Below are 15,110 nucleotides of genomic sequence, written 5' to 3'. Positions count from 1 at the left end.
ACGCTTTGCAGACGAAAAAAAAACAAGCGTGGATGGACTCCTTGGACGGCTAAGTGGAGAATGCTGCAACAACTAGCGATATTCGCCGCCTCTACGATATATATGCAAGAATGAATCCGAATCGGTGAAAGACGCGACCGCACTTCAAACAACATCTTCAAGTTTCGACGTCCGACCAACCATCAACATCTTGACAAAAGCCTTCAAGGGTGCGATGCATTACTCGCGTCAACTTCGAAGCATTATCATTGCAAGAGATTAAAGCAGCCATTTCATTTCATTTATTTAGTTTACATCTAAACAGATAACACTGAATCAACAATTTGACGAGGCCGCATCTCTCCATCCTCAAGATTGAGGCAGCCATCCGAAGCATGAAAAGCAACAAGGCTCTCGGAGTCGATTTCAGCAGAGATACGCGACTTTTTCGGCCGACTTAGTGAAGGTCCTGAAACGGGGGATCTGACTTCTGTGCAAAGTTATCCTAAATCGGATACATGAGATAACAGGCACGACCCTCCGACGGCAGCTGGCAGGATTTCGCACAGGAAGATCAGGTGTGAATAATATTGTCACGTATCATCCTTGAGCAGATCAACAAATTCCAAGTTTCCCTCTATTTGGTATTCGTTGACTCAAAAAAAACTTTCTGGACCATGAAAATCACAAGATCGCACGCACTGAAAATACACTGGAGTGCATTATCAGGACGCGCGCTCGAGTTGGTCTTCTTGCGTACATTTTTTCGACAGTTTGACATGATATTTTGAAAATTCTAATAACCTTCTATTAGTTAGCACCTACACTGAATAAAGAGTAAATAAACGTTTAGATGGTGTAAAATCAAAGAACAGATTTTTTGCGCAAAGTGTAGGCCAACCGCCAACACTGTATGTAAAAATAGGTTCCAAAATCAAAATAACAGCGCTGTGCGGGCTACTGAAATGGTAGTAAATGTTCATTGGGCACTGGGCACACTGACCCAATTACCGGTCTCATCATAATTGCATAACCTGCCAAAATGTATTAAACCCCTTCTGTGTTTCGCCCGTTCCGCGCTGTGGATCAATCCAAAAACACATGTTGCTGACCTTCCGTTTCGTATATTCCTACCTATGAACCTCAGCCCACACATTCACTATAGAGTAACGTTTCTGTCTGTCTGAACCTTATAGAATCGAAAACTACTGAACCGATCGGCATGAAAATTTGTATGCAGAGGTTTTTGGAGCCGAGGAAGGTTCTTAAGATGGTTCGATTCGAGACCTGTCCCCGCTTTGGAAAGGGGTGCTCCCATGCAAATGAAACTAACTAACTCGAAAACTAATCAGAGAATAAATCAGTTTTAGGCGAAACGAAGTTCGTCGGGTCTGCTAGTATTTTAAAAAATAACTAAACCTCAGTCAAATTCTCTACATTGTCTGACTTATTACTAACAAAATGTCGAAATGCCTTGGGAACAGTTTCAGCTCGTAATTCCATCGATTAAATATGATGCAAGCAACAGAGCTCAATTCTTTAACGGTGGCGGTGTTTGTTTACAAAAAATAATATACATCAAATAGACCCTCGTCTCATGTTGTCCGAATTTCTATCGGAACAGATGAGAGCAAATTGCTTGAAAAGTGATAGCATTAATAATAAACGATAATCGTTCAACCGGCAGCCACTCGCGCTCGATTGCCGCTGCGCTGACTCACCGAGACCGAGTCGGTTGTTCTTTGCCTTGTATTTCCGATCTGCTGCTCATCATTTAGCGGAAACGGTTTTCGGTTTTGGTTTTCGATGGCATTCCGTCCGTGACCGAGCGTGACCAATCACTGCGCGGTGATGTTGGTGATGATGGACGCAAGGTAACAGACTGGTCATTACATTTTCCATCCTTTGTTGTGCAAGTCTCGACAAGCAATCAGCATAAAATTATACTAAAACAGATGTTGTCAATTTTTCCGAGGTTGTTTTTGGATATGGTGAGTGAATATTGTTTTTATAAATAAAATTATCGCGTGACGTAGAAATTGAGGACATCTGAAAAATATGATCGAATGTTTATGCGAGCAGTGCTGTAGCAGACCATACAAGTCCTCTGTTTACTGCATCACTGCTGTTAGTGACCGTCGGTTCAATTAATCGTCAATTCGATTCAACACCATCGACGGACCAAAAGTCCTTCATTAATATTCATAATTTTAAATGATATTTTTTCGGTACAATGCATTAAAAAATGATTTCTGTTTCAACTGCTGGTACTGATTACTGAAAGAATCTGTTGATCACATAAATTGATCCGTTCGAACGCGTTCGTGCGATGTGTCAAATATGACCCTTTTATGATAAAAAAATACTAAATATAAATTCAAACCTTTTTAATTAGCAACTGTAATTGACAATTTTGCCACGTCGCTGACTACATAGCTTGGTATATACCTATAGATTATTTTTAAGATTTATTCAGAAAATCTTTGCACATGAGAGAAACTGACATTGACCTGCAAAGTAAACTCTCGAAAGTAGCGACCAGTCAGAGCAACGGCCGTGAGGATTTGCAAATGCAGAGTGAAGCAGGAAGATGTTTACACACAGATAGGAGGGCTACGGAACACCCAGCCACCGACCAAGTGGAACCGAATTTCAGGGTACTCGCTTGCATGTATGCATTGCTATGTGAGCCCATGGCAATTGAATCGACCTGGTCAACAACCAAGCGACGCCAACAACCGAGAAAAGTCTGACCTAGTTTCATGGTGGATGCGCGCGCGATGTTGGTTCTTGCTGGCTGGCACTGATTAGAGCTACAGCAAACAACCACTGACACCCTCTACTTCTTCTCGTGTAGCCTTTTCCGTGGACAAGGTATACGACTCATCTCTCAAGGTTAACTCACCGTTTAAAACGGATGCACTTTATAAACATTGGTATCACGCGAACTAACCAACGAAACTGAATAACGAGAGCAGGCAAACAAAATGGAGCGCAATCGTAGTGTAGTGCACCAGCGTCGCATATTGAGACCAAATGGACAAAATATGGCTGTGTAATAACGTTTTAAAATCTTGATGCACTAGGTCTCCATTATTACGAATATTTTACCATCAACAGCGCATTTAAATTAGATATTTGTAATATAGATTTTGAGACTAACCTCAGATATTAAAAGCAGATTCTGTGTTACACTCGGCTGGAATTAGCTTTAAGTATCCTATTTAAGCAAACAAATTTTTGAGAGGATTTGAAGATTTCCGATGTGTTTTAATCGGACCCAGTCTATTGATGACTAATTTTCAAATATCATTTTACCATCGCTACATCTAACACAATGGGTTTCGATCAATTTTGTCTGATAGTAGGTCCCAATGTGCCGGGGGTCTCACCACTCAGAAGACACACCATCATTCGGGCCGCCGCGCCACTTTGACGAACATGCAAGCGAACCTAATTCACGGCCACTCGATTGCCACATCTATCTATCTGGTAGCAGTGAGTAGAAGTGCCTTCGGAAAAGACTCTTGCAGTTGGATGGAAGACGGTTTCGTGTTTTCGGGGTCTAGGCAGCCCGTGGGTGGTTTTCAAGAGCACGAGCCTCAAAATTGCTAGGTCTATGTATCCGTATGACTATACCATTATTATGGTAATTACTTTCACATCGAAGCATAAATGGTGCGTTTAGTGTCTTCTGACACTGCGATGAAACGATGAAATAAATAATGAGCATGATGATTTTCATATAGATCGTTAGATTAAAAAGAAAACAGATAAATCCACCTAGCGGTGATGGAGCTTTTTCGTGTTATAAAAATAGTATTTTGGCCATAACTTTTGAGCTTCGTTGTTACTTATTCCTTCCCCTTTCTCCCTTCTTCCTTCTTCTTTCTGCATTCTCCTTCCTTCTTCCTTTTCCTTGTTCCTTTTCCTTCTTTTTTCCTTCTTTCTTTTTTCTTCTTTTCCCTTTTTTCTTCATTCTACTTTCTTCTTCTTCTTTTTTTCTTCCTTCTCCCCTTTTAGTTTATCCTTCGTTCTTTTCTTTCTTTCTGTTGCTCCTTTTTTTTTCTCTTTTTTCTTTCTTTTTTCTTCTTCTTTCTCAATTATTCCTTCTTTCTTCTTCATTTTTCCTTCTTCGCTTTTTTCTCCCTTCTTCCTTATTCCTTATTCTTCATTTCTTCTTCCTTCTTCTTTCTTTTTTCTTCCTTCTTTTTTCCTTCTTCTTTCTTCCTTCATCCTTCTTCATTCTTCCGTCTTCCATCTTCCTTCTTCCTTCTAATTTCTCCCTCTTCTTCCTGTTTTTCTTCTTCCATTCTGCTTCTTCTTCTCTTCGCACTACTCGCTTCTCACTCCCCAGTTCTCATTCGGTCTAATGGCCATTCGGCCTAATGACCATTCCATGCCCATAATACGATCTAGCCAATTTCCAATAGAAAACAATAAGACAGGATTCTGCGTCGGATGCAACTTGTTGCGAGGAAATCGGTTGAGGATAAGTCCACAGACATACACACACAGACATCACCTCAATTCGTTGAGCTGAGCCGATCGGTGTATAATACTTTGGGTCTTCGGGCCTCCTATAAAAAGTTCGTTTTTGGAGCGAACATATAGCCTTTACATATAGGTATACGTATTTTGTATACGAGAAAGGCATCAAAAATTGCCCGATACTTAATCTGATACTGATACTTATTTTTACTCTAAAACTAGCAGACCCGACGAACTTCGTTCCGCCTAAAATTGATTTATTCTCTGATTAGATCTCGAGTTATGAATAAATTAGTGTTTCATTTGTATGGTAGCCCTCCTTTCCAAAGCGGGGAGAGGTCTCGAACCATCTTAAGAACCTTCCAAAAATCTCTGCATACCAATTTTCACGCTGATTGGTTCAGTAGTTTCCGAGTCTATGAGGTTCAGACAGACAGAAATTCATTTTTATGTATATAGATGATCGTTTCCAGCGTCTAACGCATAGATATGTTCTAACGTTCGACCTACAAAACTGAACGATATTCTGAAATTGACAGTCGTGACCGTTAGCCGAGTGAAATCGAAGGCGAGTTTCACTCACTTTAAAAGTGGCTGCATACAGAACGACGTAATATCAAAGAAAATTGGCATTAAGATACATTATGCTTTCGAGTTTTTTTCGGTTCTACCAAATTCCCGGTTTACTCGATTCAGTGGCCACTCCGAACATATTTTCGTTTCTTTTTATGAGTTCTGTTTGGAGATTTTCCTTGCGTTTGGCATTACGGTACCTTACCTTTACACAAAGCACAAATCTGTCAAAGTTTTTAGTAGATCCGGATGATTGAATTGCGTTTTATAATCCACTCCATTAAATTTTATCTATGAGAAAATTTAAGGTCTGCGTCTGAGGGTAGCTCACTCGTGGTAGAGTGCTATTTTCAAACTGAAATGTCTGTAACTGAATTTCGTTTATCCCAGCTGACAATCTCTTAGAAATCTATCAAGGAATGTTGAAATTTCGTGGACCTACTATTTCCCAAATTTGCATTAAGCTCTAAATACTGAACTATTGTACAACTGAAATGTTTGCTTCTCAGTACCTCTCTTCAATGATTTAAGGCATAAAGGAACCGAATTTTGCAAAATTCAACTGACAAAAGTTTTGAAATTTTCCAACGATTATTTTGGTGTAATAAAAAGTATATGTTACTGCATAAAATATTAAACGAAAGTCTTTTTACTACTTGGTTGTCTACCAAATTCCATACAAAAAAATCCATTTTGGCCGAGCAGCCAACATCATATTTTCTCGTGGCACACGGCAGGTAAGGAGCGATGAGAGCGATCAATTAGCGTTAAACTAGAATATAGCGAATTCACATTTGCAAACACGAAGTTACCAAATATATTAATTTAATTCAAATATAGGAATGGGACGAGACAAATAAAACAAATGAGACAAACCGAATAAATATTTCCTGATATTCCTGCAGCTATAGCCGGATGTTTGTCCAGGAATTCCTTCGGATATTCCTCTAGAAGTTACTACGGATACTTCTCTCGGAATTCCTCCGAATATGACTCTAAATATTCCTCCAGGAATTCGTCCAAAAATTCGTTCAAGAAATCCTTCGGATATTCTTCTAGAAATTTCTCCGGATATTCCTTCAGGAACTCTTCCGGATATTCCTCCAGAAATTCTTCAGGATATTCCTCCAAGAATTCCCCTGGATATTCAACAAAGAACTCCACTGGATATTCTTTCAGAAATTCCTCGGATATTCGTCAAGGAATTCGCCAGGATATTCGTCCAAGAATTCCTTCGGAATTCCAGTGAGCCCAAGTACACGAATTCAGCATCCACCTCGATTTAGTCACCACCGATAGAAACTCGTGGTGTGTGGCTTACATTGACCTCTCTTGAGCCTCTTCCTTTCATGTACTTGGTTTTCGACATGTTGATGACTAGTCCAATCCGTTTAGCTTCGCTTTTCAGTCTGATGTAGGCTTCCTCCATCCTCTCAAAGTAATGCTATCAGTGTCGTCGGCGAAACCAAATAACTGGACGAACTTCGTGAAAATCGTACCACTCGTGTCAATCCCTGCCTTTCATATTACTCCTTCCAAAGCGATGTTGAATAGAAGACACGAAAGACCATCACTTTGCCGTAACCCTCTCTACGCGTTTCGAAGGGACTCGAGAATGCCCCTAGTCTGTGGTAGAGCGTTCACCCATAAATCCAGCCTGGTACTGCCCCACGTCTTGCAATTGGTGTTAGTTGGCGGCATAAAATTTGGGAGAGTACCTTGTAGGCGGGGTTCAGCAATGTGATTGCGCGGTGGTTGCTACAATCCAGCTTATCGCCCTTTTTGTAGATGGGACACACGACACCTCCCATCCACTCCTGCGGCAGAACCTCATCCTCCCAAACCTTGGTAACTTACCTTGGTAAGTCGCATGTCCTACGCGCGTGCTCCTAGGTTCATTACCATACCGCCACCGTTGTCTGCCATATCGCCATTCAGGTGCTCTTCGTGTTGCTGCCGCCACCTTTGGATCATCTAACGCTCGTTTGCAAGAAGGTTCCCGTTTATGTCCTTACACATATCGGGCTGTGGCACGTGGCTCTTACGTGACCGGTTAAATTTCTCATAGAACTTTCGTGTGTTATTAGCGCGGTACAGTCTCTTCACGGTCTCGATCTTCCTGCTGGCACTTTTCCTCTGAAAAATCGAGTTTTGTCTGTTCCGCGCCCGTTTGTATTGTGCCTCTTTCGCCCTTGGGGGCTTGTCAGCAATCTCGCCCATGCTGCGTTCTTCTCCTCCGGAGCCACCGTTCATAATGCAGCGGCTGCGGTGCTTCCAATGGCGGGTCGAATATCTCTCCAGCCAACTTCAAGAAATGCTGCGCCTAGCTTCTGTTCCGTTGGGAGTGCCACTTCCAGCTGCTGCGCGTAGTCTTGGGCTAGTCTACCGTCTTGTAGCCGCCCAATGTTTAGCGCATGACGGACGACTCCGACGCGTGTTTTACACCGTCGAGAGTTTTGAGCGCATACATACTGCAACGAGGTAGTGGTCGGATTCGCACTGCGGTAAGTGCGTACGTTCGTGATATCGGAGAAGAATTTACCGTCTTAAAAAATGGATCATATTCACCATTGCTTCATTTCTGGCAAACGCCTATTTTCAAAGAAGGGATCACATCCACCATTGCCTTAATCCGGGCAAGCGCCTCCTTTAAAAAAATGAATTACATCCACCATAGTGTTAATACGGGCAAGCGCCATCTTTTGAATCATATCCACCATTACTTGATTCCCGGCATGCGCCTACTTTTAAAGAAGGGATCCCATCCACCATTGCCTTAATCTGTGCAAGCGCCTGCTTTTAAAGAAGTGATCTCATTCACCATTGCCTTAATCAGGGCAAGCGTCTTCTTTTAAAGATGGGATCACACACCACCATTGCCTTAATCCGGGCAAGTACATCCTTTTAAAGAATGAATTACATCCACCATCGTCTTAATCCGGGTAAGTGCCTACTTTTAAAGAAGGGATCACATCCACCATTGCTTCATTTGTGGCAAACGTCTATTTTTAAAGAAGGGATCACATCCACCATTGTCTTAATCCGGGCAAGCACCTACTTTTAAAGAAGGAATTACATCCACCATTGCCTTTAGCCGGGAAAGCGCCTTCTTTTGAAGAAGGGATCATATCCACCATTACTTTAATCCGGGCAAGCGCCTATTTTTTTGAAAAAAGGGATGAAATTCGCCATTGCCTTAATCTGGGCAAACACCTATTTGAAAGAAAGGATCACAACCGCCATTGCCTTAGTTCGGACAAGCGGCTATTCCCGGCTTATATATGCTTTCTTCGAAAGAATAACGTCTTTTCAATTCTATTATAGACCGGTGTGGTGTTTTATTCCTCACTAGAAAACAACAACAAAAAATATGGAAAATGTCCGTTGCCCCCCTTTTAACGCTGTTCACAGTTATGCCAAAAGTTCATGGCGTTATAAATTATTGCGCAAATTGGTCCAACGCGTGCATGGAAAATAGAAGATGACCAGTTCTGGGGAATGGTGCATTCTGGCAAACGGCTTTCTGGGGAATGGTCCATTCTGGCAAAAAGCATTCTAGCAAATGACTTTCTGGCGAATGTCATACAACCCTTTTCAGATAATCTTCCAGGTATTCCATTGTACATTCCTCCAGAAATTTCTCCGGATATTCCTCGAGGAATTCCTCCAGGAATTTTTCGGATATTCTACCAGGAATTCCATCGGATATTTTCCAGAAATTCTTCCGGAAATTCCAACAGGAATTCTTCCAGAAATTCGTCCGGATATTCCTCCAGGAATTCTTCCAGATTTTCGTCAAAGAATTCCTCCGGATATTCGTCCAAGAATTCCTCCAGACATTTGTCCAGAAATGCCTCCGGGTATTTAGCGAAAAATTCCTCCGGATATTCCTCCTGGAATACCTCTGGACATTCCTCCAGAAACTCTTCGTTTATATCATCAGAAATTCCCCCACATATTCCTTCAGAATTTCATCCGGATATTCCTTCCGGAATTCCAGTGGACATTCTCCAGAAATCCTGGAGGAATATCCAAAGGAATTCCTGGTAGAATATCCGGAGGAATTTCTGGAGGACTATCTGGAGGAAGTCCTAGAGCAGCGGTTCTCAACCTGGGGTACATGTACCTCCGGGGGTACCTTCGCTGACCCCAGGAGGTACCTCGGTCGAAATTGCGTAATGGCGTATTACAATTCTAATTTAAAAAAGTATTGGTAAAGTTTTAATAATTGTATAAATTTATATTCCAAGAATTTGAATTGAACACAATAGAGCCAACACAGTATATGCAGGGCTGTGGGACAAAAGATCAAAGAAATCTTCAAAAACAATCTACTTAATCGAAACAAAATTATGAAAAATGTATAGAATATACTTCTTGACTATAATATTAAATTTTAAGGTTCAGAAGCATAAGACATGAGACATAAGCCTTTTTTTTCAAGAAAAAACTCTTGGTAGCCTTCTTCTACGCGGTTTGAAAGCATCCTTCCAAGCAAAATAATTGAAATATTAAATTTGAAGATTAGGATAAAGGCTTTTATCAAAAAAAAAAATGTTGGAAGCCTTTTTCTACGCGGTTCAAAATCCTCATTCCAAGACCCCTTCAAGAGGCTTGGAAACCTCCTTTAGAGTGGCTCCAAATTCTTTCAGTCAATCACCACAAGTGGTTCGGAAGCCGATTTTCAAAATGGTCGGGAACCTAGTTTCAGGAAGCTCGGAAGCCCGCTTTTCAAGGGGCTCAGAAGCCCACTTTCAAGAGACTCGGAAACCTCCTTTCAAGTGGTTCGGAAACTTCCTTTCGAGGGGCTCGGAATTCTTCCTTGGAGAAGCTTGGATGCCTAAGGGTCTTTAAAGCCTCATTTCAAGAGGCTTTAAAGACCCTTTTTCGTGAGGCTCGGAAGCCCCCTTTTAAGGGACTCAGAATCCTCCATTCGAGGGGCTCGAAATCTTTTCAGCCAACCATCACGAGTCGGTTCGGAAGCCGCTTTTCAAAGGGGTCGGAAGCCCGATTTCAAGATGCTCAGAAGCCCCCTTCCAAGTGGCTCGGAATTTTACTTTCGAGTGGCTCGGAATTCTTCTTTCAAGAAGTCAACTTTCAAACGGCTCAGCAACATCATTTCAAGATCCTCAAAGCCTCCTTTCAAGAGGCTCGAATGACCCCTTTATTGTGGCTTGGAAGCCTTTTTTTGGAAGCCTCGGAAACTCCCTTTTGAGGGGCTCTGAATTATTCTTTCAAAAGGCTTGGAAGCCTACTTTCAAATGGAAAAGAAACTTCATTTCAAGATGCTCAAAAGTCTCTTTTCAATAGGTTCGAAAGCATTCTTTCAAGATAATCTTATGAGTTACGGTTATTAAAATAGGGGGTACCTCAATGAATACAAAACATGAAGGGGTACCTCTCAATAAAAAGGTTGAGAACCGCTGTCCTAGAGGAATATCTGTAGGAATTCCTGGAGGAACATCCGGAGGATATCTTGGATAAATATCCGGAAAAATTCCTGGCGAAATTGCCGAGGAATTATTTGGATGAATTCCTGAAGGAATTATATATTATATATCCGGAATCCGGATGAATTCCTGAATTAATATCCGGTTGAATTCCTGAAGAAATATTCAGAGATATTCATGAAGAATATAAAGAGAAATTCCTGAATGACAATTGAGCAAATTGAATCTACCTCTAGCCCAGGTGATTCGATTCATGCGAAAAATCAAAGGATTCCGTAAATTATGGTATCTGTTGCCAAGCTTTCTGGTTCTCGGAATGAGATTTTGAATAATCTTAAAGGGATCAAGGTTCCATTTCAAATTGCCAGGGCGACTGCCGTGTTTTGCCGGAATCTTGGGATATCAATAATCGAGAAAGGCATTAAATGAATAAATTTGTGAGTTTTATATCTTACCATTATTGTTTAACATTTTCCAATCAGATTTCACAAGAATGGCGATTTAAACATACCTGAAATTAGATTAAAAAAATAAACATTAGTGAACAGTTTTAAATTACTTAAAGTTTTATTCAACTTCCATTATGGAAATCACAAATATTACTCATTAAGCAGATAACTCTAAACAAAGTAACAAAAACCTTAAAAGTACAAATGTATTTATTTAGTGGCCTGTGCAGTACATAAGAGTCTTCTCCATTCGGCTCGGTCTATGGCTGCACGTTGCCAACCACGCAGCCTGCGGAGGGTCCGGAAGTCATCTTCTACATAATCGATCCACCTTGCCCGCTGGGCACCTCACCTTTTTTCTGCCCGTCGTCGGATCGTTGTTTAGAACCATTTACACCGAATTACTGTTCGACATTTTAGCTACGCAGTCGGCCGATTTCCGCGCTGTGAACTATGGATGGTTCTCCAAGCAGGTAATGCATTTCGTGGTTCATTCGCCTCCTCCATGTATCGTCCGCCATCGGCACCCTACCATGATACGCAGCATTTTCCTTTCGAATACTCCAAGTGCGTGTTGGTCCTCCACGAGTCCGTAGATGACTACCGGTCTAATGAGCGTTTTGTAGATAGTCAGTTTGGTACGGCAGCGAACTCTATTTTTGCGGAGTCCAAAGTACGTACGATTTCCAGCCACTATGCGTCTCCAAATTTCTCTGCTGGTATCATTTTCGGCAGTCACCAGTGAGCCCAAGTATACAAACTCTTCTACCACCTCGATTTTGTCACCACCGTCAGTTGGTTACAGTTTTTGACAGTTGAAGAAAAAACAGAACTTTAAAAAAAAACTCACAAAATCAGAACAGACATGATTGTTTCTCCAATATATTACCGTCGTCGGGGGTGACAATGGGTCTGGGGGGTGAGAATGAGTCATCGTTCTCACCGACAGCCTGGAGGTCGTAGAGCAAAATCGTTCAAAAAAGTCTCTTATAATTTAGTCTGCTTGCCCTCAGATACATTCAATCCATTCTACAAGCATTCTAAGTAGTTGAAACAGAGACCCATTGTCACCCCCGACGTCGGTAATATATTGGAGAAACAATCATGACTGTTCTGATTTTATGAGTTTTACAACAGTCCAGAAAATTAGCTAAATTGTTGTTTCCATAAACGCCGGAGAATCCAAGCACACCGAAACAGTTATATGTATTGGAAAAAAAGGTTAACGAAAATCGAGTTAACGTAGAACTATTACTAAAGTCAAAGACTGAGATGACAACATCGATCGTCGTTGGCCATCCCAATATATCAGCTCACATTACATATGCCGACGATAATGATGTGATGATGTCTTGCAGCGGAAATTACACCATCGCCACCGTCCGTCACCGATAAACTAGTAAATCAACTGGAAGTGTAAGACAACTCCCATCTCCATTCGATGGACGGCAAAACAGACAAACAAAGATTTACTCAGGGTCTACCCTCGGAGGCTCGGCAGTCGGTACATCGCCTTCCTGTTTCGCTAAGGCTGGCTGATTAGTTACGCGCGATGAAAGTGAAATCGGTGCAACCGGGGTCGTTTCACCGTCGTCGTGATCAAACGGTTACTTCAGTCGGGTTTTAGAGAGGCTAGGCTGGATAATCACTTCTTACACGAGTCGAGTGCTACACGCACGTACCGACGTAAAACACACTTCCCTCGATGGGCGAACAAAAGGGGGGTTCGCGAAATGGCAGTGAAGACTGGCCATTATTGGCCAGCGAACGCATCCGCGTGTGCCGTAATTGTGTGTAAAATTTCACTAATCTTGTTTTGGTCAGCTACCGAGGGATAACAACGATCAACGTTTGCATTGAGTAATTGAGCAATGCATACTATCGACCTGAGTACGCCAGGAATAGGGGAGGTAAGCGTAAGACGGACAAATGATCAAAAGTCGACGAATCACAGTATCACGATACTGTTTTGATTAAATTCAGTTTTTACATTTTCTTTGATTAAAAATCTATTTCATTCATTTTAATTTCTTTAACGCACTTCCATTTCAACACTCAAATTGTCCATTCTTCATGACATCTATCTCACCCTTATTCACCCCAACGGTGGTCGACATTGTGCAAGTAAATTGAGTGGCTACTTAGGACTGAAATCGAAAGTCATCATCGAAAGCACAAACAATAAGAGTTAGCATTATACAGCCATAATGATACCACTAAGTAGCCTCTTGACAAGCGAAGCCATTATTTCTGGTATGCATGTTTTTGCACAATTTCTTCAACTTTCCTACCAATGACCACTGAACGTCTAAATATGTCCATAATTGAAATAGGGTCAAATATACGCGGCTTAGTAAAGCGTTTACCAATAAAACTGGTATAGGTCTTTTACCTTCCACCTTCTAAACAGTCTTGAAACCACAACCGACTATAAGAGAGCATATCCCGTGATGATCAAATTGCAAAAAAGAATAATGATTTTTTTTTTCATTTTTCATCAACGAGAGTTTTGTCTGATTAGTTCATAAATAAGGGAGTGTTAGATGAGAACTGTATCATTTCCCATAATACAAAATCTGTTTCTACAAATTGCATTGACAACATTTTTACATCATATCTACTTACAACTGAATGGAATGGAGCCCTCGTAGTTCCAAACTGGTTCACTGTTTTATTGTTTCACGCCATGCAAACGAATCAGTTTTCTCAGATAGATATAGGCATAAATATTGGAGGCACAGTAACCAGCGCCCAGGCCGTGCTCCACGCACAGAACCCTTTAACGTAGATTAATTACCATGCAGCATCGTTGTTGCTGTCCGCCAGAGTCAGACAGCTACAATAACCGAGACAGTATATTTATTAATCGGCGTACGCATTTCGCTTCGAACATAAACCGTCTGGATTCGGCACACAGTTTGCTGTGTTTCCCCGGACCCAACTCAACCGAATATTATTAACTGCGTGCGCAGTGGAATTGAGGAGCGAGCGTGCAAGACTATTATCAAACGATTCGCGGTCATAATAATAATAAGTAATAACAATATAGCAACAGCAAGCACTGTGCAGTCATGGGTTGTAAAAGACTAGATGGTGGTGGATTAATTAATATCTGACGATCAGTGGAGGGGCGACAGAAAGTCGGAAACTTGTTTGACAAATCGTAAACTATGAGAAAACCAACGGAGTGAGATGGTGTCGGTGATTATTTGAAACTATTACATACATACATTTGGTGGAATCTGGTAAATCAATGAAGTTTATTAAGATAAACATTTGTAAGGGATTTTTTACTCTCTCTTCCACTAATGTAACTACAATCATGGTCGCGTTATGTTTTCAAAGCAACTTAAATATTTCAAATAATTACTTACTTGTCATAAAATTAAACCTATTAAATAACAATATAATATTCTAGTAAGTGCTATTCTAGGATCCACTGCTAGTAAGTGATAAACTAAGATTACAATGCGACATTTTCAAATGTTGAATTCGATTTAACAGACGTTGGAATAATTCGCAATACTCTCATCGTATTATCCTATTATAAACTGCTGTTATATACGTTTGCTGTTGAAAATTATTAGATGGCCACATGTCTAATCCCAGACCGTCAGACAATGTCACACACATGTCGTATGCGAACCTATACAATACGCCCAGCAGATCTCTATTGAATTCCACCCTCATGTCTGGATGAAGAGGCAATGTTCGGATGAATAAGTGGAAATCATGTTCTCTGTGTACATACGGAGAAGATCCATTTGGACAACATACCTATTGCCAACCTCGAGCTTTGTTACTTAGCCGATATATTTGATTTTTACTTTAAGGTTAGTGTTTGAAAAATTCTAGTAATTAACACATAACCAAACCGTTTAATTGGGTAATCAAGGTCGGGGACGGATATACTTTATTTGGAACTGTGCATAAATGAACCTGCTGTCTATGACAGAGAAGGACTGCATTCAACTTTTCTTCCGTTGCGCTCGCGATAATTGTTGCTTCTGCAGTATGTTTGTCTGTCTGCATTTACACATTGGCCATTACAGTCAGACCGACTGCGACTGTTGCTGACGAAATGTGGGTTGAATCCGAGAAACTCAATCAGATATCATTCTTTATATAGTGCTGAGGATGACCCAATAGTCGAAGATGTATTTTGAAA

General features: G+C 41.1%; 2 protein-coding genes across 4 annotated transcripts in view; one reads left to right on the top strand and one right to left on the bottom strand.

Annotated features, from left to right (window-relative positions):
- The window catches only part of LOC134204124 (hornerin), a 105,541-nt gene that overhangs the window by 36,053 nt on the left and 54,378 nt on the right, over window positions 1-15,110 (bottom strand). The gene's annotated exons all lie outside the window — the stretch shown is intronic.
- LOC134218219 (vigilin-like) overlaps window positions 1-15,110 on the top strand; it is a 30,076-nt gene that overhangs the window by 130 nt on the left and 14,836 nt on the right. Inside the window, exon 2 of the mRNA XM_062697140.1 lies at window positions 11,363-11,415. Coding sequence (XP_062553124.1) covers window positions 11,363-11,415 — 53 coding nt within the window. The remainder of the gene's footprint in view (window positions 1-11,362; window positions 11,416-15,110) is intronic.

This window comes from Armigeres subalbatus, chromosome 1 (assembly GCF_024139115.2).
Source record: "Armigeres subalbatus isolate Guangzhou_Male chromosome 1, GZ_Asu_2, whole genome shotgun sequence".
Classification (NCBI taxonomy): Eukaryota; Metazoa; Arthropoda; class Insecta; order Diptera; family Culicidae; genus Armigeres; species Armigeres subalbatus.
Note: the sequence above shows the minus strand (reverse complement) of the source record. Positions and strands in the feature narration are given on the sequence as shown.